Source organism: Cavia porcellus, unplaced genomic scaffold (genome assembly GCF_034190915.1).
Source record: "Cavia porcellus strain 051 isolate PalLab524CR breed Dunkin Hartley unplaced genomic scaffold, mCavPor4.1 scaffold_28, whole genome shotgun sequence".
In the NCBI taxonomy this organism is placed as follows: Eukaryota; Metazoa; Chordata; class Mammalia; order Rodentia; family Caviidae; genus Cavia; species Cavia porcellus.
The window spans coordinates 51,430,424-51,452,738 of record NW_026947511.1 but is presented as its reverse complement, the minus strand read 5'-3'; the positions used below and the strand labels follow the sequence as shown (position 1 = coordinate 51,452,738).

General features: G+C 52.1%; 3 protein-coding genes across 7 annotated transcripts in view; 2 read left to right on the top strand and 1 right to left on the bottom strand.

Annotated features, from left to right (window-relative positions):
- Positions 1 to 2,297: 2,297 nt before the first annotated feature.
- On the top strand, positions 2,298 to 3,978 carry Lst1 (leukocyte specific transcript 1). 2 transcript variants are annotated; one of them, XM_005005487.4, is made up of 4 exons: positions 2,298 to 2,479; positions 2,833 to 2,934; positions 3,169 to 3,191; positions 3,771 to 3,978. In XM_005005487.4, exons 1-4 carry the CDS (start codon positions 2,473 to 2,475, stop codon positions 3,903 to 3,905), a joined length of 267 nt encoding a protein of 88 aa, XP_005005544.1. In that variant the 5' UTR covers positions 2,298 to 2,472; the 3' UTR covers positions 3,906 to 3,978. The 2 variants fall into 2 exon arrangements, with proteins under 2 accessions (XP_005005544.1, XP_005005543.1); XM_005005486.4 differs by having other exon boundaries at positions 2,356 to 2,497.
- A 685-nt stretch (positions 3,979 to 4,663) lies between these two features.
- The window catches only part of Ncr3 (natural cytotoxicity triggering receptor 3), a 21,775-nt gene continuing 4,123 nt past the window's right edge, over positions 4,664 to 22,315 (bottom strand). Inside the window, exons 1-4 of one of the 3 annotated variants that reach the window (XM_063239218.1) lie at positions 7,837 to 8,219; positions 6,274 to 6,470; positions 5,202 to 5,699; positions 4,664 to 4,799 (exon numbers count right to left, since the gene is read on the bottom strand). In XM_063239218.1, coding sequence (XP_063095288.1) covers positions 4,681 to 4,799; positions 5,202 to 5,699; positions 6,274 to 6,307 — 651 coding nt within the window. In that variant the 5' untranslated portion in view covers positions 6,308 to 6,470; positions 7,837 to 8,219 and the 3' untranslated portion in view covers positions 4,664 to 4,680. Of the gene's footprint in view, positions 4,800 to 5,201; positions 5,700 to 6,273; positions 6,471 to 7,836; positions 8,220 to 22,315 lie in introns of those variants that run through there. The other 2 variants (XM_063239217.1, XM_063239216.1) reach the window with 2 other exon arrangements.
- Positions 20,224 to 21,844, top strand: Aif1 (allograft inflammatory factor 1). 2 transcript variants are annotated; one of them, XM_003473981.5, is made up of 6 exons: positions 20,224 to 20,387; positions 20,515 to 20,576; positions 20,664 to 20,730; positions 21,033 to 21,074; positions 21,192 to 21,354; positions 21,604 to 21,844. In XM_003473981.5, exons 1-6 carry the CDS (start codon positions 20,363 to 20,365, stop codon positions 21,686 to 21,688), a joined length of 444 nt encoding a protein of 147 aa, XP_003474029.1. In that variant the 5' UTR covers positions 20,224 to 20,362; the 3' UTR covers positions 21,689 to 21,844. The 2 variants fall into 2 exon arrangements, with proteins under 2 accessions (XP_003474029.1, XP_023422518.1); XM_023566750.2 differs by having other exon boundaries at positions 20,248 to 20,387; positions 20,993 to 21,074.

The window sequence follows — 22,315 nt, the reverse complement described above, 5'->3', positions numbered from 1 at the left end:
TGACAACATAGCCAGATTAGAAACAGAGCTGAAGAGAAGAAATCCTGGGTGGCGGGAGATAGGTTAGTGGTGCAGCCCAGTACACGTGCTGTTCTGGCTTGGATCCCCTAGAAACTTGAGTACTAACTTCAGATGTGTGCATTTTACACTATGTAAATTTTTGTCTTCCTTAGGCAAAAAAGGAGAAATGGAAAAGCAAATACTGAACTCCAGGCAATGATTAATGTGTTAAGGGTTTAGAGAGGGCTTGTCACAAATGTTTGCAGTTTTGAAAGATAAAACATGACAAGCTGGGTGTGGCGGCCCATGCCTGTAATCCCAGAACTCAGGAGTTGAGGTGAAAAGATGCCTCTAGTTTGAGGTCAGCCTGAACTACATAATGAGATCTTGTCTCAAAAAACGCCCATGGGCTGGAGATTTAGCTCAAATAGCATAAGCACCCGCCTTGCAAGCACATGGTTGTGAGTTCGATCCCCAGTACCAAAAAAAATTGGCCCCCCAAAATTAAAACTAATAAATACATATGATAAATCAAATATAGAAGAATATTAATTATAGAATCTAGATAGTAGGGGCCAGGGATATGGTTCATCAGCACGGCACCTGTCTGGCAAATGTTGAGGTCATGAATTCAATTCCTGGTACCAAAAGAATCTAGGTAGTAGGGATCCATTTGGTGTACAATTTCCAATTTTTCTCTAAGTTGGAGTGGAACTTTTTAATAATAAAATTAAAAATGATCACACATTTAAATATTGTTTGTGGGCGGAACACTGAAGATGGGGTGGGAAGTGGCAGAAAAATCTGGAATTCAGAAAACACACCCAGATGCCTGTGGACCAAGGTGAGGCTCCTCCTCACCCTTCATCCAGGTGAGCTGCTTGGCTCTGTCTTTCCCCCGACCCCACCCAGCACCCCGCTCCCTCTGCCACACAGGGCCACTGTGAGGCTCCCCCCCCATCTTTCCGCAGAGCCTTGGCTCTGTGATGTCCCCCTGGTCCCGAGCCCCCCACTGTGCCTCTCTGGCAGGATGACCTCTGGGAGTCCACAGCTCTGCTGCAAAGCCCACTCAGCATCACCGTGGTGTCTTTCATGTACCATCAGGGCCTGGGGTGGAGCTTCCTCCCCTGCTTATTAAGTGGCCAGCAGACCACCCACCGGGGGGACTCATAGCTCAGGGCCTCAAAGGGAAGCTGTTGGAACTCCAGCCTCTCGGGGTCCAGGAGGTAAGGACTGGAGAGGTGGCTGCACTGCTGTCCCAGGGGCTCTGGCCAGCTGAGTGTGCCCCACTGCAGGCTGCAGCTCTATGTTATGAGAGTGAGCAGGGCTGCTGGTGGGGAAACCTTAAAGAGGGGAGGCTCGCAGGAGGGAGGCACAGTGTGGGTAAGGGGCACTGGAGGAATCCCCTGTCCTGCCTGTAAGTTTCTGCTCCCCAAGAAATGAAAACACATCCATTTCTGGGTGGTCGTAGAAGTGCACACCTGTCATTGCAGCACTCTGGAGGCTGAGGCAGGAGGATCTGAGTCCAAGCCCGGCCCAGGCTCCATAGCCAGTTTAAGGCCAGCCTAGACTATAAAGGAAAAGAAAACCCCTTAATGTTAGCCATTGTTGATTTCCTATTATCTTGTTTGGAAGTTCTGTACCACTTTCACTGTTTTGTTTTTATTGTTTTATGGTTTTATTTTGTGAGGTTTTATTCTCTAAAATAAAAACTAAAAAAAAAAAGTAGGGAATCCACTCCTGTCCCCTCCGCCCCCGCGGCCTCTGTAGTTCTGCCCTCCAGCTTCTGCTTCCTCTCACGCCCCGGCGTCCCTCTCAACCCAGGAGTCTCTGTCTCAGGTTGCTGTCAGGGACCTAGTGCTGGGGGAGATCAGCGGCCCCCACTTTGCCCTCAAACAGGAACCCGTGGTTGGAGGCAGGAAATGCCTGAGAGGAAGTCCCCAGCCCCAGGCTCCCCACGCCCCACTTCTCCCCATCTGTCAAGTGGGGAGCCTATGCTCCCGGCCTGTAGCTGAGGAGCACTGGACACTGTCCTAGTACCCCCCCAGGTCCCCAGGCCCAGTCCCCAACTCCTCCTCCTGCTGTGACCCTCTCACTGTGGCGCCCAGAACTACCCAGGGCCGGAGAGGCCTCTCCTGACTGCCCAGCCGGCTGGGGGAAGCGTCTGGCCTTGAGCCCCAACCCTGCCACTTCCGGCTGGATATTCTCATGAAAGTCTGGCCTCCAGGCTTGACCCCCCTTCTGGGAAATGGGCCCCATGGTGTCCTACACCATCTGGGTTGGTGACGACAAGCGCCCAGCGCGGGGTTAGCACAGAGGTGAGGCCCCTCCGCTGGGCAGGACAGCCACAGAGGCCCCACAGACAAGGAACTTGTGCATGTGACTACCTCCGGCCACCAGGCTGAGCACAAGGGGCTGGGTGAGGAGAGGTGACCTCCAGGCTGGCTCAGTCCCACCTAAGGTCAGCTTGCGATGGGCAGTGAGTATTGTTTGCTGTGTAAGTACAGCCCAGCCTTCTGCACAGGGGCCACCGGGTGGCCAGGACCCCGGGGAGAGGTGGGGTGTGGTCAAGGGCAGGGCTCCCAGGAGCCCGGGGGAGGCCCGCGTGGACCGCTGTCCTGGAGAGGGGCCTGTGTGTGAGGGATGTGCGACTCTGGGCAGTGAGGTGCAAAGTGAGGACAAGAACTCCCTGAAGACTCTACTTTTCTGCCTCTGCCATCCCATTGTTGAGGAAGGGAACGAGATGCCCACAACCAACCTGGAGGATGGGGAGCCTGAAGGGGGGGCTAACACCCCCCCCACGAGATCCCCTCTAACACCATCTTTCCACAGCTTACTGCGAAGCTTTCTGTATAGGGGGCCTGGCACTGGGGGGGCTCCTGCTCCTGCTCCTCCTCATCCTGGCCATCTGCCTGTGCCGGCTGAAGCAGAGAGGTGAGCCATAGCCCGTCAACTGTCACCTGTCACCTGTCACCACAGCTTGCCAGCCACACCTGGCCAGCGCGGTCCGTAATCCCATGACGGGGACAGTGGGAGGTGGCCCCAGGCCCTGTCCCAACCGCTCAGGGGGGGAAGGGAGCACAAGTGGCCAGGCCTGGCTGTGGGCAGCTGGGGGCTGGTTGGCCAGCGTTGACCCAGGCACTGATCCAGCTGCTTCTTCCCTTGCAGTGAGGAAGCTGGAGAGCAGCGGGGTGAGTCTCAGCAAGTGTGGGTGCCCGGGGGCTGGGGACTCTGGGGCTGAGAGGAGGGGACAGAAGGTGGGGGCCCGGGCATCAGGGACAAAACGACAGGGAGAAGGAGAGGATAAGAGAATGAGGAGAAAGATGAGAGACAAGTCGTTGAAAAATGAGCGGAAATGAGACAGAAACAAAAGAAGAGTAAGACAGTAAGAGTGGGAGGGAATAAAAGATTGGAGTTCGGGCCAGCCTGAACTAAATAGCGAGCCCTTGTCGCAGAGACAAAAAAAAAAAAAAGTGGGAGGACAAAGTGAGAGGCGAGAGAGGAGCTTTAGAGGAAGAGAAGAGGCGCTGTGGCACTCATACCGGAAATCCTGGTACTCCTGGAGGCTGAGGCAGGAGGGTGGGAAGCCATAGTCAGATCCTGGCTCAGAATAAAAACTGGGGAAGTGGCCAAGGACCAAGTACGGAGCCCATTGTGCAGACCAAAGGAACAGCCTCCAGAACAAAGTGTGGGCCCTGGGGGGCTGGCAGCCCGGGCACCTGGGGCGGGCGGCACAGGGCCCTCCTGCCAGTGCCTCTGCTGACTCGCAGGAGCAGGAGCTGCACTATGCCTCCCTGAGGCACCTGTCGCAGGCGGCCTGCAGCGGGGGCGGCAGTCACAGGGACGCCGAGAAGGAGGACGCCAGCACCGACTATGCCTGCATTGCTGAGAAAAGGCCCACCTGAGCGCCGGGATGCCCCTCGACCCTGGGTGGTCAGGGTCGCCCCGGGCTCCCCAGTAAAGACCGAGATCTTGCCACCTCCCGCGTCTGTCAGGTCCCTGTCTATTCTAAGTGAACCCACAAAACCTGAGCGTCGCCGTGTCCCACCCGCACTGAGGCCGGGCAGGGACTTCCTGTGGGGAGAGGGGTGTTTGGGACCAGGCTCCCCATGTCCTTTGCTACCTTCGGGAGCAGGTAGGCGACAGGCAGAGCAATCAGAGCTGGTCATCTGCCTCTCAGCTGGCCTCCACCTCCTGGGTCTGGGGGAGCAGGGAGCGGCCGAGCTCCAGGGTGGTGGCCTGAGGGGCCGGCGCCTGATTGCCACCACTGCCTCCTGGGACCTCTGCAGCTCAGGCCCGGCAGAAGGGAGAGTTAAGAGCTGAGGGAAGCCGGGCGTGGTGGCACACATCTGTAATCCCACCATTTGGGAGGCTGAGGTAGACAGGAGGATCCTTGCAAGTTCAGCCTGGGCGACAAAGTGAGTGAGCTCGAGGTCTGCCTGAGCTGCATAGCGAGACCCTGTCTGAAAAAAAAGACCAAAAAAAAGAGCTAGGGGAAGCACACTTGTGATCCTAGCACTCAGGAGGCTGAGACAGGAGGCTCACAGCTGCCCAGTGAGCTCCAGACCAACCTGAACTCTACAGTAGTCCCTGTCTCAAAAAAACCCAACGAACTGAGCTGGGGAACTGGAGAGTAAACAACATTGGAGACTCGAGCAGGAGGTAGCGCTGGGGCAGGATTTACTGGGGTGTCTTGAAGAGGACAGAGTGGCGGGGGCTGGGGTCACTTTTCAAAGGTGGGAGCGGAGGCACGGCGGTGCAGCTGTGTCCCCGGGAGCCGCGGCGACAGCGGCAGCGGCCTGGAGGGAAGGACCACACAGGAGGCTCAGCGTGCCCGCTCTCTCCCCTCCCCTTCCCTCCCCTCCTCTCCCCTCCCCTCCCCTCCAGGGCGCCCCTCCCCTCCCCTCCAGGGCGCTCCCCCCTCCCCCCCTCCAGGGCGCCCCGCCCCTCCCCTTCCCTTCCCCTCCCCTTCCCTCCCCTTCCCTCCCCTCCCCTTCCCTCCAGGGCGCTCCGCCCCTCCCCTCCAGGGCGACCCGCCCCTCCCTCCCCTCCCCTCCCCTCCCCTCCCCTCCAGGGCGCTCCGCCCCTCCCCCCCTCCAGGGCGTCCCGCCCCTCTCTCTTCCCTCCCCTCCCCTCCAGGGCGCTCCGCCCCTCCCCTCCCCTCCAGGGCGCTCCGCCCCGCCCCGCCCCGCCGTCCTCACCTCCACTCGGGAAGCACAGGGCGCTGCCCGCGGCCACGGCCAGGAAGCAGCCGGCGAAGAGCGCGGCGCGCAGCAGGAGCGCGGGGGCCGGGGCGCGGGGCCCCGCAGGAACAGGGGTCCCGGGGTGGCGGTCACGGCCCCCCAGCACCTGGCCGCCGCCTACCCGCAGCCGGGTCCCGTTGCCCGTCCCCGCGCCCAGCCCCAGCACCTCCACCCTGCACACGTAGACGCCGGAGTCCGGGCGCCGGGCCTCGCGGATGCGCAGCTCGGCCTGGTGCTCGCCGAGGAAGCGCGCGGAGGCCAGGGGAGCCAGGCGGCCCTGGAACCCGGGGGTCCCGTTCTTCACCTCGTTTCCCGGGGCCACCGTGTCTCGGTACCACGTGACGAAGCCGATGGCCGGCCTGGTTTGGCTGGCGTTGAAGGAGCAGGGCAGGAGGGCAGGGGCGCCCTCGCGCGCGTGGACCTCGGCGACCTGGTACACCGGGAGGTCACAGGATGCTGTGGGCAGAGAGCAGAGCCTCGGGGACCTGCTGGCTACTCCTGGGAGAAAAGACCTCCGGGGCACAGAGGGACAGGCACTGTTGTTGTGTTTTGTTTCTTTTTGACACAGGGTCTGTGTCTTCCAGGCCCCCCTTGAGCTCGCTATGCAGCCCAGGCTGGCCTCAAACTCATGGCAGGAGGCAGTTCTCCTGCCTCAGCCTACCCAGTGCTGGGATTACAGGCCGGCACCACCACACTTGGCCAGGACGAGTACTTTGGGTGGCTCATTAAACCCTTTCCTCTACCGACTGAATTTCTTAACATTGCTAATTAAATCATTTTTCAAATTCCTTCCCACCCCGACTCCCACCCTCACCCTGTCCCACCCCTCCCCAGCTGCCTGCACTAGTGATGTCTCTGAGGTTTGTCCAACCCCTGGCCTTGAAGCGCACAAGCGGAGGTGGCTGCCTAGCTAACAGGTCCTGTTGTTAGATGGTTCTAGCTAATATTTCAGAACGACAGTCTGTTACCATCCTTGCTACTTAACTGTCTTCTCTTAGAACATCAACTGAATTCTCAGGTGAAGACATACCTGCGGCTGGTTGAGATCTGTTTAACGTATCCATATTGATGAATTAAAGCAATTATTAAATTTTCTACTGAGAGCCAGGCACAGTAGCACTTGTCTGTAGTCCCAGCACTTGGGAGGCTGAGTCAGGAGGATTATTGCAAGTTCGAAGCCAGCTTGAGCTATCAGTGAGTTTAAGGGCAACTTGAACTACATAGACCCTGTCTCCAAAATAAACAAACAATCTCTAATTAGGAATTTTACCAGTCATTCTATTTCTGTGATTTTTTTTTTTATTGGTACCAGGGATCGAACTCAACGACCGCCTGCTTCAAGGCAGGTGCTCATGCCGCTGAGCTAAATCCCCAGCCTATTTCTGCGATTTTCAAACTCAAGTACCTATGAGAATTACCCAGAATTACATGAAGTATCTGGCTTTTTGTTGGTTTTGTTCTTTTGAGCTGCAGGACTACATCTGTGCAGTGTGCAACAGGCCTGGATGGTCCCAGGGTGTGCTGGGGTTCTGGGAATCCCTCCAATCCCCCTTTCTGGTATTCCTGAAGCTGGGTCAGAAGCCCACAGTTTGAGAAGTCCTGCGTTTACAAATTCACCTAAGATCCCTCAATTAATTAAAATTGGCTTCACTAAAAAAAGTTATCTCGGGGCTGGAGGTTTAGCTCAGCGGCATAAGCACCTGCCTTGGAAGCAGGCAGTCGTGAGTTCGATCCCCGGTACCGATAAAAACGAAAAAGCCAAAAAAAAAAAAAAAAAAAAAAAAGTTATCTCAGACTTAGAGTTCCCAAATTGCTAATTATATATCTAGATTCTAGCTAATCAGCCTAGCTTTTTTTTTTTTTTTTTCTTTTGGCTGTACTGGGACAATCTAGGGCCTTCGCAGTAAGCAGTGTCTCAGTCCTTTACTTTTATTTTATAAGACAAGTAGCTAAATAGGGCTCAAATTTGGATCCTCCTGTCTCAGCCTTCCAGAGTAATAGGATTGCTGGGCATGGTGGTGCACACCTGTAACCCTAGCACTCAGGAGCCTGAGGCCGAAGGATCCATGCGACTTTGAGGCCAGCCTGGGCTACAAAGTGAGTTCAAGGCCAGGCTGGACTGTGTAGTAAGACCCTGTCTCAAAAAGAAAAGCCCCAAAAAGAGTGTTGGAGTTACAGCCGTGGACACCACACCCAGCAAGACCTCTTTTTTGAGGCAGGGTTTCACTGTGCAGTAAGCTGGCCTTGAACTCACATGGATCCTCCTGTCTCAGCCTCCTGAGTATCAAGACTTCTTAAACATCAAATTAATGCCCTTAAAAAAGATCTGCCAAAGACCTGGTCCCTTCTTTAAACTCCATCTTTCCTTGCAGCCCTTTTCCTAGTCCTTTCTGTTCTGTCTTACGGGTAAGGGCACTGGGGTGACCTGGCGGGACTGTGAACCGGAACCTTCCACCTTCCCCGGTGTTACGGGGGCGAGGAGCTCACCGCTGCCTGGCAGTGCTCAGCCCCCAGAGCCTGCTTCCTGGCGTTCCGTTCAGGGCCAGCCCTCCCTGCACCCCCTCCCCTCAGCACCCTGGGCAAACCCTGTCACCTGGATGGACCGAGATGAAGAGGAGCAGCTGCAGCCAGGCCATGTCGGAAGGTGCTGCCGAGGGGACCTGGGTGACGCTGGAGACAGGAAGCAGTGGCCTGGCAGGGGAGGGCTGTGGGGGGCCACCTTGTCTATTGGGCAGCATTATTGGCCAAAATGATATTGAAACCACGTCCCCATTCAGCTATGCTGGTGTGTAAACTGAAGGACGGTCTGAGCGACAGAAACTCCAGCTGCATGTGGTGAGGAGAGGAGGAGGGCTACTGTCCCCAGCAGGGGCGGGCAGCAGCTTCCCGGGAGAGCCCGGACCCTGTGTCCCTGGACAAGCACCTGGGTTGCCTGGGGCCTTGGGCATCGGGCTCCTCGCTCCCCAGGGAGAGAGGATGCTGCTGGTGGAGAGACCAGGGGCTCTGTGACCCGGGACAGCTGGGGTGTAGACCTTAGGGCAGTGGTGCCAGCCCGAGCAGGGGACGGGGAGAGCTGGTGGGCAGATACTACCAGGATGTGGTTCTGCCAGCTTCCGAGGTTCAAGAAGAGCAGTGCTTTGCCCAGAAGGAGCCGAGATGCAGGCCCAGCGCCTCCTCCCCTCCCCTGCTCGGCCCTGCCCAGGGCCCCTGCTCCCCAGCCTGAAGGGCAGTGGATGCTGGAAGTGTTTGCATTGAGACTCCAGTGGTTTAGCAGAGGGCTGAGCGAGGTGCTGGAGGAGTTTGGCCTTCCTTAAGATGCCGATCTCCATGATGGGAATTCACTCCTGGGAGCTCTGCTTTCTCCGGCCCTCCTGCACGGCTAACCCAGAAACCCACTCACTTAGTACCTTTTTTTCTTCTTTTTTTTTGAGACAGGGTCTCTCTATGCAGTTCTGACTGGTCTGGAGCTCACTTTGTAGCCCAGGCTGGTTTCAAACTTGTAAGGATCCTCCTGCCTCAACCTCCCGAGGGCTGGGATTACAGGCCTGCGCCACCACGCCCAGCCTTACTGGTACATTTTAGAGATACATAATGATTGCGTTCATCATGAAGAATCTGTACCTGTATATGATATAACTTGATTCTTTTTTCCCTTCAACCGCCCTCTTTCCCATATACAAAAGCTTTGTTTCCATGTTTTCCTTCTTTTCTCATTTTCTTAACTTTTCCTTTCTTTCTGGGCTCCCTCTGCCTCTCTTGTTCCTCTCCCCATTTGAATATTTTCTTCCTATTTCACAATACTTATTTACATTTTGGTCCTTATTTACACTTTTGGTTCCTCACACCACAGAAAGAGTTTGGTATTTACTCACAGGCACCCCATTTATTTCACTTAAGACTGTGATCTCAAGGTGCATCCATTACCTAGAAATACCCCAAGTTTATCCTTCTCTACAACACAGTAGTACTCCATTACTGTAGTTAGGGGTTTTAAGGAGAACAATTACATACAGGACACATAATTTATAGTATTATTTATAACGGTCACCCAAGAGGTCAAGAACAAAGAAAGAAGGAAATCTGTCCACACTCTACAGACCTAGAAAATCTAGCTGAGGGCCTGGATCCCATGGCAATAACCTGCACGAGTTCACCTGAAAACCTAGAGACCACGATAATGACCCACGCAAGTCCATTTCATGGATCTGTACTGGGATGGTCCAAAGGTCAGCCGCGGAAGCTAGAAAGTCTGTGACAGTGGAGTGAAGGATCTGTGCCAGCAGATTGAGGGTTCTACAGTGGAACCAAGAAGTGATGCTCAAATTAAGGACCAGGGATCCCCCAGAAAGCACCACAGCCATCCCCAGAGACAACAAGGTCCCGAGCTCCTCTGACAATGAGAACAGCCACGGTCATATCAAGAAGCCAGCATGACAAGCTACACATTTCCCCTCTGGAGCCAGGAAGTGATGCTCAATGTAAGGACCAGAACTCCCCCAAAGTGAGCTGCCCTTAGCGACAAGGTCCTGACCTTCTCTGATGATAACAGCTGAGTGCATATCGGGGAGCCAGCATGACCAGCTCCTCCAGGAGAACCAACAACTCCCAGGAGAGTCCACAGGAGAACCCGCGGTGCTGCTGCTTCCTCTCCAGGTCTCCTTCTTATGCTAGAAATGGTCCTCAGGTGGGCCCTCCACGCTCAGCGCCACGCTGGCTCAGTTCAGCTGGTATTAAATTGACCACCAGTTACCGTTACCGACCCACTACATCCACTGTATAAAAAAACACACACACCTTGGGACTGGGGATTTAGCTCAGCGGTATAAGCACCTGCCTTGCAAGCAGGCAGTCATGAGTTTGATCCCTGGTACCAGTAAAAAGGAAAAAGACAAAAAAAAAAAAAGCACACCTCCTCCTTATCCATTCACCAGTTATGAGGACCCGAGCTGTCCCCAAGAACTGGCTACTCTACCACACTGTGCTGCTGTAGACAGCGTGTGCCTGTATGCAGACCCGCTGCTTATCTTACGCACCCTTGAACAGCATCTATTGAGAACTGCAGAGCGCCCATCTGTATATTTTGCAGATGTAAAGCCATCACACTACCCATAACTCCAGGGTTGCACAGAGATAGTGCAAGAACACGCCGCACATCCACGTACGTATCACACAGCCCCTAGAAAAGCAGCAGGACCTGGGACAAGGGCTCACCCTCGCCACAAGCTTTCTGCTGGCTCCTTTCAAATCAGTGCAGATGTTTTTCTTTGCTCCTGTTTCCAGCTTTACGTGTTTTGCAATACGTGCACAGCCTGTCCACGTCCCACCACTGCTGTACTGGCTCTAAGCTTTCTTTTGGAGGAGCAGTGATCTCCGGGTGAAGAACACTGGCCTGGCCCGGTGGTGGGCATGCACTCAAGAGGCTGAGGCAGGATCACCTTGAGGGTCTGAGGCCAGCTGAGGATTTAGCTCAGTGGCATAAGGGCCTGCCTGGTAAGTGCAAGGTTGTGAATTCAATCCGCAGTACCAAAAAAGAAAACAAAAAAGAAAAGCAGCAAGCTGGCTTGGAGCCATGCCGGCTTCAAAGGCCAGGTCTCTCACAAAGTAATAATTTAACTTCCCTTGGTCACCCAGACACACTCAGGTCACCGGGCTAGGGAGAAGGGATTCCCTGCTTGTCTCCCAGCGGAGGGGGCGGAGCAGAGGAGCCAGGGTGGTGCGAGGCTGCCCTCTGCCGGTCACGGAGCGTGCGGGCACTCGGATTCGGAGATCCTCTGCTCCTGCGGGTTCTGGGCCAGGGTGGCCAGGCCTTGCGCTTGAACTCGCGCCCCCGCAGAGCTAGGGTCCCTCTCTCCCAGCCTCTCTTCGCCAGCCAAGGCTGCCCGGCACAGGAATGCGTGGGGTCTGAGGATGGTGCTTGGGCTGCTTCCTTTAGTCCATCTCGAATGAGTCCTAGAGCAAGTGTGGATTGAAGGAACCTCCCCATTCAGTACCTCTGAGACCTCCTGGGAGCTTTATCCTGCAGGACAGGGGCACCTGGGGGACCACCTCAATGGGCAAGAGGTGGGATTTTTAAAAGAAACTCTTCCCACATGCTCAAGAAGATAGGTGGCAAATAGAAATGTTCCTAGCCAGGCCTGGTGATGCACGCCTGTAACCCCAGAGCCCCAGGATGCTGAGGCAGGAGGGATGCAAGTTCTAGCCCAGCCTGGTCAATTTAGCAATTTAGCAAGACCCTGTCTCAAAACCAAAAAAGGGGGGGAGCTGGGGATTTAGCTCAGCAGCATAAGTGCTTGCCTTGTAAGCAGGCAGTCATGAATTCAATCCCCGGCACCGATAAAAAGGAAAAAGACAAAACAAACAAACAAAAAAAACAAAAACAAAAAAAGGGCCGAGGGCATAGTTGTGTGCAAGGAACTGGGGGAGAGAGACCGGGAAGTAGTCTCGCTCTGGGGCTGCAGAGTTTCTTGGGCAGCCAGCAGTGGGCCAGCTAGCAGTGGTCGGGGTGAGACATGGGTGGCTTCTCCTCTCCTCAGTTCATGATGCTTCTTCTCTGAGGTTTGAGGTTCACAGTTCCTGACCCCACCGCCGGCCTCAGGGCTAGCCTTGCTTCCTCACCCCGTCTGGTGAGGGGCGCCCCAGACCCAAGGTCTTCTTTAGTGTTGTATTTTGAGACATTCTGCTAATTGCTAAATTGCCCAGGTGAAGTTCAAACTTGTGACTCTCCCGTTACTCCCGAGTCACTGAGATTATGGGACATCCTAACCTACCTGGCTGACCTCAGTGACATTTTGAACACTGAGATGTAAGTGTGTGCAGTAGAAGGGCAGCCCACTCAGGTCCCCTTCTGTCTCTCTCAGACAGAAGCTTTCTTTTTCTCAATAAATATACTTGGATCTTAAAAAATAACTATATAGGGGCTGGGGATTTAGCTCAGCGGCATAAGTGCCTGCCTTGCAAGCAGGCGGTCGTGAGTTCGATCCCTGGTACCTATGAAAAACAAAAAAGACAAAAAAAAAAAAATAACTATATATAGTAAAATACACAGATCTTAAGCCTACTGTTGGATGACACTTGGTAAATACATATGCTCCCCAATACATGTTCCTATGTGATGATACTACACTTCCACACCCCAGAAAGTCCTACACGGTCATACTGGTCAATCCCTCCTCCCTAGGGCTGGAGAAACAGCTCAGTGCCTGCCTGGCAGGCATGAGGTCATGAGTTTAATTCCCAGTACAAAGAAAGAAAGAAAAGAAAAAAAGAAAGAAAGAAAAGAAATCGCTCTCTCCTACCAGAAGTGACCATTGATTTATATTTCTATAAGTGTTCAGCTCCAGGGCCAGGGATTTAGCTCAGTGGCATAAGCACATGCCTAGAAAGTGCAAGGTTGTGAGTTCAATCCCAGGTACAAAAACATTAAAAAAAAAAGAATTCCACTCGGCATGATGGTGCATGCCTGTAATTACAGCACCAGGAAGGCTGAGGCAGGCAGGTCACTGCAAGTTCAAGGTCAGCCTGAAAGACTGAAAGACCTTGTCTCAAAAAAAAGAAAAAATAAAATTCAAACTGGGCATGGTTCATGTCTGTAATCTCAGCATTCAGAAGACTGAGGCAAGAGGATCCCCCCAAATCAAGCCCAGCCTGGGCTACATAATGAGTTGGAGGTGCATTTAAGCAACACAGAAATCTGTCTCAAGAAATAAAAAAGAAGCCAGGCGTGGTGATGCACACCTGTAATCCCAGCACTCCAGAGGCTGAGGCAGGAGGATCCTTGTGAGATTGAGACTTGTCTGGGCTACACAGTGTGCACAGGGTCAGCGTGAGCTACACAGTGAGACCCTGCTTCAAAAAGACAGAAAAAAAAAGGAAGAAAAAGTGTAGTTTTGAACTTCGTATCAGTGGAATTATATAGTATATACTTTCTTTCTTTTTAAGGTACTAGGGGTCGGACCTCAGGAGTACTAAACTACATCCTTAATCCTTTTTATCTTGAGTTAAATTCCTCAGGATGGGCTTGGACTTGTGACCTTCCTGTCTCAGCCTCCTGGGTAACTGAGATTACAGGTATGTGCTACCACATTCCTCAGCATGGACTCGTATTTCTTTTTTTTTTTAAAGCCAGTCAAATTTAGCAGTGGGGCGGGGTGGTATACCAACTTTAGTGACACTAATGTTAATAAGTTCTGATAACCCACTGCCATCGGACCAGCCCATGGACTCATATTTCTGCCCTCTCATTTGGCTTAAAGCCTATGGAAGTTGTCCATGTTTTTACAGCTATCAGGGATTTGCTTCTCTTTATTGCTGACTGGTTCTTTATATAAATGTGATTTGCGGGGCTGCCCTAAGCCTGGCCCCTTCTGGCCCCAGCACAGCGTCCACAGATGCTGCAGGCCGGATGGGGAAAGTCGGTCCTCAGGGAGCCCAGCTCCCAGCCTCAAAGGCTTGGTGGCCTTAGCCACCTCTGTTCCCTCCAGGACCCAGGCTGGGCTCCCAGGAAAGGAGAGTCCTGAGAAGATTCCATCGATATACTGAGGACGAAGGTGCCCCCGTGATGAACGTGGGTGGTGATCGGTCCCTCCCCAGAGCCTGGCAGGGACCAGAACGAGCAGTGGGTGCCTGCACTGTGAGGGAAGCGGTCAACCCTTACAAGGATGCGCTCCAGGGGCTGTGTGCTCCAGGGCCAACCACAGGGGACACAGGAACAGCAGCCACGGTGAATAAGGAGATGGGCAGAGAATTTCTGAAGAACTTATAATGGTTGTTCAAGAAATGAAAAATTGCCTGCCAGTGGAGAGCCACAGCAACGCAAGTACCTCGGACGCTGTTGCCCTGCCCTTCCCTGTGGACAGGCAGACAGCGAACTTTTCTAGCTCTCGGTGGCAGTGCAGACCTCTGACACACGTGATGGACGGAGTTCACACGTGACCAAGGGGCCGCCAGACACTTCCTGCAGCACAGGGACCTTTCTGACGGTGTTTTCCTTTCTACCCAGGAAAGTCTGTGCATGTTTCCTGTTTATTTTTTATTTTTATTTTAAAGGGAATAAAATCAAGCAAAATGAAACAGAATAAAGCCAATCTAAACACAACAGTGAAAGAGATACAGGACTTCAAAACAAAATAATAAGAAATCAATAATGGCTACCATAATATATCCTGTTATCTTTGAAATAGCTGCTCATGCCATCAGATACAATAAAATTAAACACAACAAAACAGAATAAAACCCAACCAAACCAAACAATGAAGACAACACAGGACTTTAAACAAGATAGTAGAGAATTAACAAGGAGCTCCCCCATAGAAGCTCTATTGCACATTGTCATCCTCTACATAGATGCTCAGACTACCAGCTTTAAGCCAGCAAAGTCAATCAAACACTGACCACCACAAGCTTTAGGCTGTTTTTTTGTTTTCTTTTTAGTTCAGTGGCTGTCATCTCGGCCTGTGCTTCTCCGGGCCAGCCAGCTGCCTGGGGATGGAGGGCAGCTCTTCTCATCTCCCGGAAGGATGTCTTGGAGGCCTCTCTCTTTGCCTACCTGTGTGGCCCTCAAGATGGGAGGTGTTTGTTCCACACACACTGCCCAAGCTCAGCTTGCTTTCTGGAATGACTGGGCCCAGGGTGCATCCCAATGGAAACGTGAGTGAGGTCCCCTTTCTGCAGGATCCATGGAGGAGAGGCAGAACAGGGAAAACGTGACCCCCCCCCATCTTGGATCACCCCCTATTTGATTCATGCTCACAGCTCTGCCTACCCAGAACTGGATCTTCTAGCACTGGTTGAAAAGATTCATTCTGGTGGGGCTGGGGATTTAGCTCAGTGGCATAAGCGCCTGCCTTGCAAGCAGGCAGTCGTGAGTTTGATCCCCGGTACCCATAAAAAAGAAAAAAGACAAAAAGACAAAAAAAAAAAAAGATTCACTCTGGTTATGAAGCTCCTTGAATCCAGGGGTCAAAGAATTTTTACCACAACACAAACCCTGGGCTGTGTTTCTCTTCAAGCAGGTGAAAGAGCCTACTGGGTTACCTACCATGCCTGTTTTTACAGGTACGTTTTTACAGGTATCAGTGATTTGCTTCTCTTTATTGCTGACTGGTTCTTTATATAAATGTGATTTATATAAAGTAGGTGAAGGGCTCTGCGGGGTTACCTACCATGGGATCCAATCAGAATGTCAACCCTAACACTTGCAACCAGGAAGTCACCCTCTGACAGCTGCCATACACCAAGAGGTCTTGAAATACTCGGTATCTCCCCGCTGTGAACACTCACTGTTAGATGCTGTGCTCAGAATGGAGACCTCGGCTCACCAGTCTAGTTGGTCCAGCTTCATAAACCCCTATGAAGATGTTTTGTTACCAAAATAAAACGATTAACAATAATGACAAAGACATAATAGAATTACAAGAACAAATTCAGCTGGGCATGGTGGCTCACGCCTGTAATCTCAGCACTCTGGAGGCTGAGGCAGGAGGATCACTGTGAGTTCTGCAGCCTCTGGAAGCAGTGGTGGCCACTCAGCTGAGGCCCGCAATGATGGTCAGCAGTCTTGGGGTGGACAGCGGAAGGAGACCAGACTTAGCCCGGGGCTGGAGGATACCTGAGCGGATGCCTGAGTGAGTCCTGACAACTCACAGTGACCCAGGGGGCCAAAGACTGAGAGAGGCTGGAGAGCACGGGTAGCTGCATTGTTCTCAGTGGGTAGGAGGAGCTGGCCAAGGCGCAATCTCAGGTTCCAGACCAGAGAATCGCTGGAGAAACGCACATCTGAGAGGTGAGAGCGGGCAAGCCGACCTCAGAGGCCACCGGAAGCACATTCGGATTAGGAGCCGGGACCTGGGCCTCCACCATCCCCATGGGTGTCCTGCAGGAATCCGGCTGCGGTCACAGATGTCTCTCAGTAAATGAGCTGCACTCACTGGGCTGCACCCCACTTGGTGCCCCCCACAACATAAGAAAATGAGAATCGGTTTCCTCACCTGGGAAACGTGTTGTTCACCAGAAGTCCAGAAACGTAGTTTTCCAGGACGTTTGTTTTTGGGGGCTTTTTCTTGTGGTGTGTGTGGTACTGGGAATCAAACTCAGGACCTCATGTTTGCCTCCCAGGCTGGCACTGCCCTGCTGAGCTGTCTCCCGGCCCAAACCCTTTGTTCTTGTGGATGCTTTTCATTTTCACCTTTCATTGAAACCCCCCCACCCCCCAGCCAAAGTCGGTCCTTGAAAATCGGCCAACACAAAAGTCCCGTTCTTTGGAGAATTTCACCCCTGGCGGGGCACAGGAAAGCCACACCCATGTGGCTCACAGCAGGGAAACAGAAGCAAGCCAAGGTTACAGCAGCCTTGTAGTTTTCTTATGACTTGCAACAAACTAACCTATTTTTCCCTTTTTTTTTTGCTTTGTTTTAGGAAAATACTTCTCTTTTTAGTTTTGTTGTTGTTTTTTGAGACAGGTTCTTGCTGTGTATTTCAGGCTGACTTTGAACTCACTATGAATCCCAGGCTAGCCTCAAACGTTCAGAGATCCTCCTGCCTCAGCCCCCAGAGTGCTGGGATTACAGGTGTGCACCACCATACTTGGTTTTCCTTTGAAGTTTTATAGATTTTTAATAAGTAAATATATCAGAAAAAGCCGGATGTGGTGCTGCACTCCTGTAATCCCAGCACTCAGGAGGCTGAGGCAGGAGGATCATTTTCAAGTTCGAGACCAGCCTGGGCTACAAAGTGAGCCCAAGGCCAGCCTGAAATACACAGCAAGAACCTGTCTCAAAAAGTCAAAAGAAAAAAAATATATACATATATACATACATATATATGGCAGGCCTGAGATAGCTCAGTGGCACAAGTACTTGCCTGGCAAGTGCCTACCTGGCAAGCATAAGGTCCCAAGTTCAATTTACACTACCAAAAATAAATAAATAAATGAAATCTTCTAATTAGGAAAATAGAACTTACAATGACTGCTGGAGCCTGATTCTCCTGTCCTCTATCTCAAATCTCTTTCTAGTGTAATGGCTTTCTAGATTCTATCTTATGGGCTCCAAATTATTTTCAATTGCTGCCTTTGATCATTCCTGAAATTTTCTAATTTTAAGCAATTCCATGCAAACATTCCTATTGTATGAATAGAAACTCTCATATTCTTCTCCATTCTGAGAGCTTAGTAACTTTTCTTTTTTATTTATTTATTTTTGAGACCGTCTTGCTATGCAGTTCAGGCTGGACTTGAGTTCACTTTGTAGCCCATTCTGGTCTCAAACTTGTAACAATCCTTTCGAGTGCTGGGATTACAGGTCTGTGCCACCATACCTGGCTGAGCTCAATGATTTTTGAGGCCTTCTTTATCTGTTGGTCAAGTCCTATTATAGTTTTCCTCTGGTGAAAAATCAAAAGAAAATTAATCAGCCTGTGTATCTTCTTCCGATGATCTTGTATAATAGTAAGGTTTTTAGTTTCTTCCTTTTTTTTTTTTTGGTACTGGGGATCAAACTCACGACCTAGCGCACTTATGCTGCTGGCCTAAATCCCCGGCAGGTTTTTAGTTTCTGTAAACCGAAAATGACGTCTGGGCTATCAGGGTCATCTTGCATTCATGCATGTGTATTTCCAATATTACTTTCTTTAGTGATATAAAACCTTCTTTCCTGTTGTTTCTGAATATGTTTTATCTAAAATTGCTTGTTCCTTTGCCTTAGTACACATTTTATGGAGTGTATTTAATGCTAGGCTTGACTTGAAGTTGTGCTAGCTGTGAACAGATCTTTAAATCCACCTGAGGTCCCGTCTTTTGGAAGCAAGCGAGACACTGCACTGGAGGCCACTTAGGTTGCAGGGCGAAAGGGGGTCCACAGCGGCCTCCCCCGACCAAAACTTTTTGTATTACTGACCATAGAAATTAGAAATCAAAGTGTACAGCACAGGCCTCACTGTTTACATAAATGTCATCCCCCAAGCTTGATTTCCTTGGATCAGAGGTCAAGATTAACCAAAACTAAGATGCTGCACGATGGGGCAGCTTCCTTATAACTCCCAAGGTGAATTTAATCCAGAATGAAACTGTTCCAGTTGCATTTATGTCAATTTGGTTTTGATGGTTATTTTTATTGAGTTTTGTTTTTGGTGCTGGGGATTGAACTCATAACCTCATGCTTGCCAGGCGGGCACTTGTGCTACTGAGCTAAATCTCTAGCCCTGCATATCTTTTAAAAGTAAAAACAAACAAACAAAATGTACATGTAAACTTGAAACATTGTAATCATATTTGTTGCTGTTTATCCACTGACTTCATGTGAACACTGGGAAACTGCAGCCCACAGCAGCACCATCTCCCCCCTCACTGTCCTCCACACCAGTCTATCACCTTTACCTGTCTTGTATGTCTTTGTTTTTATTGTCTCTCTTCCCCAATTAGCCTTATCATGAAGACAAGGGTATTTACTTGTTTGTTTCATCAGGCCTAGCAGCATTCCTGGCATACAGTAAGTATTCAAGAAATGTTTGTGTCTGTTGGCCAGACATAGTGATGCATGCCTGTAATCCAAGCACTCTGAGAGGCTGAGGCAGGAGGATCCCAAGTTTGAATGCAGCTTGGGCAATGTAGCGATTTAGTGAGACCCTGGTAATCAATGAACAGTGAGGTTTCTGTGGCTGCAGCTCAGTGTGAAAACCCTGGGTTCAACCTCTAATACGGAGAGAGGGAGAGGGAGAGGGAGAAGGAGAGGGAAAGGGCGAGCGAGAGAAGATGAGAATTTGCTGCCCAAACAGGAGCACAGAGAAGTGGCTCCCCCAGGCCTTGAGCTGGGAGCCAGGTTGTTGCACCGTGCAGGGCAGGGCATCTGCTGTAAAAGGAAGTTGGGAAGTTAAGAGTCCACCCCAGTGTCCCCCACCATCTGGGTCAGGCAGAGGGGAGCAGAAGTGAAAGCTCTGAGCTGCAGACAGAGAAAGGGTCTGCGTGGGTTGGGGTGTCGCAGGCAGGAGCCCAGAAGGAGAATGGCACAGAGCCAGGGTGGCCACGGGGTTAAGGCAGTGCCTGGACAAGGCACTGGTCAGGCTGAACCCTTGCGGACCAGTGCACAGAGGGCACACTTGCACCACACACACACACACACACACACACACACACACACACACGCACACACACAGAGTCTGCCTCACTGCTGTCTCATCGCTGCCAATTCTTTCAAAGAATCTCCTTCAATTCTTTAGCTGGGCGTGGTGGTGCACACCTGTAATCCCAGTACTCAGGAGGCTGAGGCAGGAGGGTTGGAAGAGTTCCAGGCCTAGGTTACATAGTGAGTTCAAACCCAGCCTGTAGTACACATGGAGACCTTGTCTCAAAAAAAAAAAAAAAAAAAAAAAAAAAGAACTTCCTTAAACCCTCAAATTCCTGAGCTCTGCTGATTTTACTAAAGATTTCAGAGGAGATAAGATGAGAGGGTGACCTTGTCCTTCCTAAAGGAAACAAATTACAGTCCTGCTTTGGACATCTGCATAACCTGACCCTCAGGCACCAGGCAATGGGGCTTCCCTCCCTCTGCAGGCCCTGAACCTGGAGCTGCCACCCAGTGCAATCTTCTCCCATCTACAGGAAGCGGGAAGTTCAGCCAGCCCTGGCAGCTGCCTCCTGATCCTGGTAACCACACTCATGAAACCTGGTGGTGCGAAAGGCTTCGTTGTCACCAGAGCCTCAGGAGATGTTCACAGGCTGCTTCCTGATCCATTCAAATAAAGGCACAGACTCTCGCGGCCTGTCATTTCCCATGTACACGTGAGACTCATTAAGAGGAATTGCAAGGAGCCAGGTGCAGTGACACATGCCTACAGTACCATCTACTCCGGAGGCTGAGGCAGGAGGATCCCTGGAGCCTGGGCATCCGAGGCCAGCCTGGGAAACAGTGAGACCTCACCTCCTCCAGATCTCATGCCCCGCCCTCCCTCCTGGGGTGCTGGTGTCAGCATAAGCTGAGAGGAAGTGAGGCCTGAGGCAGAGGGCGGGAATGCAGGGAAGGGGAAGTTTGGAGGGAGGTCTCGGAGGAGCCGGGCTGGCTGGGGGAAGCAGCACAGCTGCAACACCTGAGACCTGGTCTCTTCCTATGCTCACCAGCGTGTCCTGAGCTATGAGCCAAACCAGGGATTTCCAGGGTAGGGAAATGAAGGAGATGAGGGCCTGGGGAGCCAGTGGGGCAGCTGAGGGTCCAGAGGGCAGGCGGGAGCCCAGGGCTGGGCGTGGGGCCGAGGTGAGGTGAGGGCTGACCGGACTCTGCCTCAGGAGGGAAAGCCTTTGGACTGCTGAAGGCCCAGCAGGAAGAGAGGCTGGAGGAGATCAACAAGGTAACAGGAGGGGTGCAGGTGCACAGCCTGGGCGCGGGGTGTCCAGCTGGGCAGCAGGGCCACCCTGGCTCGTACCTTTCCCAACAGCAATTCCTGGATGATCCCAAATATAGCACCGACGAGGATCTGCCCTCCAAACTGGAAGCCTACAAGAGTGAGGGGGAGTCCAGGGTGGAGGGGGGCTCGGGTGGGGACATGGACCTGGAGATGCAGATGGGTTTCTGTGCGCGGAGGGGAGCCAGGAGCTGCCTTTGCCTCCCCCTCCTGTCCCTGGCTGCCCCCCAGCAACCCCCACTCCCACTTCCCTCCACTTCAGTGGGGGCCCCAAACCCCAGCCCCACTTCCTCTGTGGCCCCTTCTTGTCTTCCTACAACTTCGCCCCGCTTGGCCACCTCTTCCTCTGTCCCCGTCCTCAGGGACGGCCCACCCTAACTCTGCTGCTCTCCCCTGGCTCAGAGAAATACATGGAGTTCGACCTGAATGGAAACGGAGACATCGGTGAGGATGAAGGGGTGATGGGGAGTATGTGGGCCTGGTCTCCCTGCTGCTCCAGAATGTGGGGGTGAGTCAGGATAGACAGGCTCTCCCTTTCTCCCCACTGTCTCCTGACTGCAGATATCATGTCCCTGAAGAGAATGCTGGAGAAGCTTGGGGTCCCCAAGACCCACCTAGAGCTAAAAAAATTAATTGGAGAGGTGTCCGGTGGCTCTGGGGAGACATTCAGCTACCCTGACTTTCTCAGAATGATGCTGGGCAAGAGATCTGCCATCCTAAAAATGTGAGCTCAGCCCCCAACTCCCCAACATTCATCTGGGGACCCGGGGTTCTGGGGACAGGCTCAGCCTCTGTGCACTGCTCAGAACCTGCACCTGCTTCCGTCACAGGACTCTCCCCAAATGCTGGCCTCCTCCTCATTCCCACCCGTGACTTGCTTCCCTCACAGCTAACACCCCCCCCCCCCCCCCCGTGCTTCCCTCTTGGGACTCTGCAGCCTAAGACGGGTCCCCTGGGGCTGTGTCTCTTCTAGGATCCTGATGTATGAGGAGAAAGCAAGAGAACAGGAGAAGCCAACGGGTCCCCCAGCCAAGAAAGCTATCTCTGAGTTGCCCTAATGGCAGCGTGGCGTGTGTGGGCACGTGCATGTGTGAGGGGGCAGACATGATGTGTGCATGGTGGGTCAAAGGGATTTTCATGACCCCCAACATAGAAAAAGACAAAATCATGAGCCAGAGTCAAACTAAATTAAATAAATTATCTTTCCCTTCCAAGTCATGTCAATGTGGTTTTATTTGAAGGATATTTTTCTTCTGGGTTGGGGACAAGGTAAAGCCAAAAAGATCTGCGATAATAAATCATGGATCCACAATTCCCTGTGTCTACTGCAGACAGTTTCATACGCTAAGGTGGATTCTACAACTATAACACAACACTGACCTCAAGAAATCAGCGTAGAATCTTTGAGTTTGTTTTTGGTGATACTAGGGATCGAACCTACGGTGTGTGTACCAAGCTTCATTCCTAGCCCTTTTTAGTTTTTTTTTTTTTTTTTTTTTTGTATCAAACTAATGACTGCACGCTTACAAGGCAGACCCTTATGCCTCTGAGCTAAATCCCCAGTCCTTTATTTTCTATTTTAAGATAGGGTCTTGCTAAATTCTTTTTTTTTTTCCTTTTTATTGGTACCAGGGATCGAACTCACGACTGCCTGCTTGCAAGGCAGGCACTTATGCCGCTGAGCT

What these genes read in the sequence shown, in the direction of transcription:
- Aif1 (XM_003473981.5), top strand. Translation starts at nt 20,363, where the DNA reads ATGAGCCAAACCAGGGATTTCCAGG. An exon ending in CAAACTGGAAGCCTACAAGA is followed by an intron (nt 20,731 to 21,032) that starts GTGAGGGGGAGT and finishes CCCCTGGCTCAG; the next exon opens with AGAAATACATGGAGTTCGAC. An exon ending in AGATCTGCCATCCTAAAAAT is followed by an intron (nt 21,355 to 21,603) that starts GTGAGCTCAGCC and finishes TGTCTCTTCTAG; the next exon opens with GATCCTGATGTATGAGGAGA.
- Lst1 (XM_005005486.4), top strand. Translation starts at nt 2,473, where the DNA reads ATGGGCAGTGAGTATTGTTTGCTGT. An exon ending in CAGTGAGTATTGTTTGCTGT is followed by an intron (nt 2,498 to 2,832) that starts GTAAGTACAGCC and finishes ATCTTTCCACAG; the next exon opens with CTTACTGCGAAGCTTTCTGT. An exon ending in GGAAGCTGGAGAGCAGCGGG is followed by an intron (nt 3,192 to 3,770) that starts GTGAGTCTCAGC and finishes GCTGACTCGCAG; the next exon opens with GAGCAGGAGCTGCACTATGC.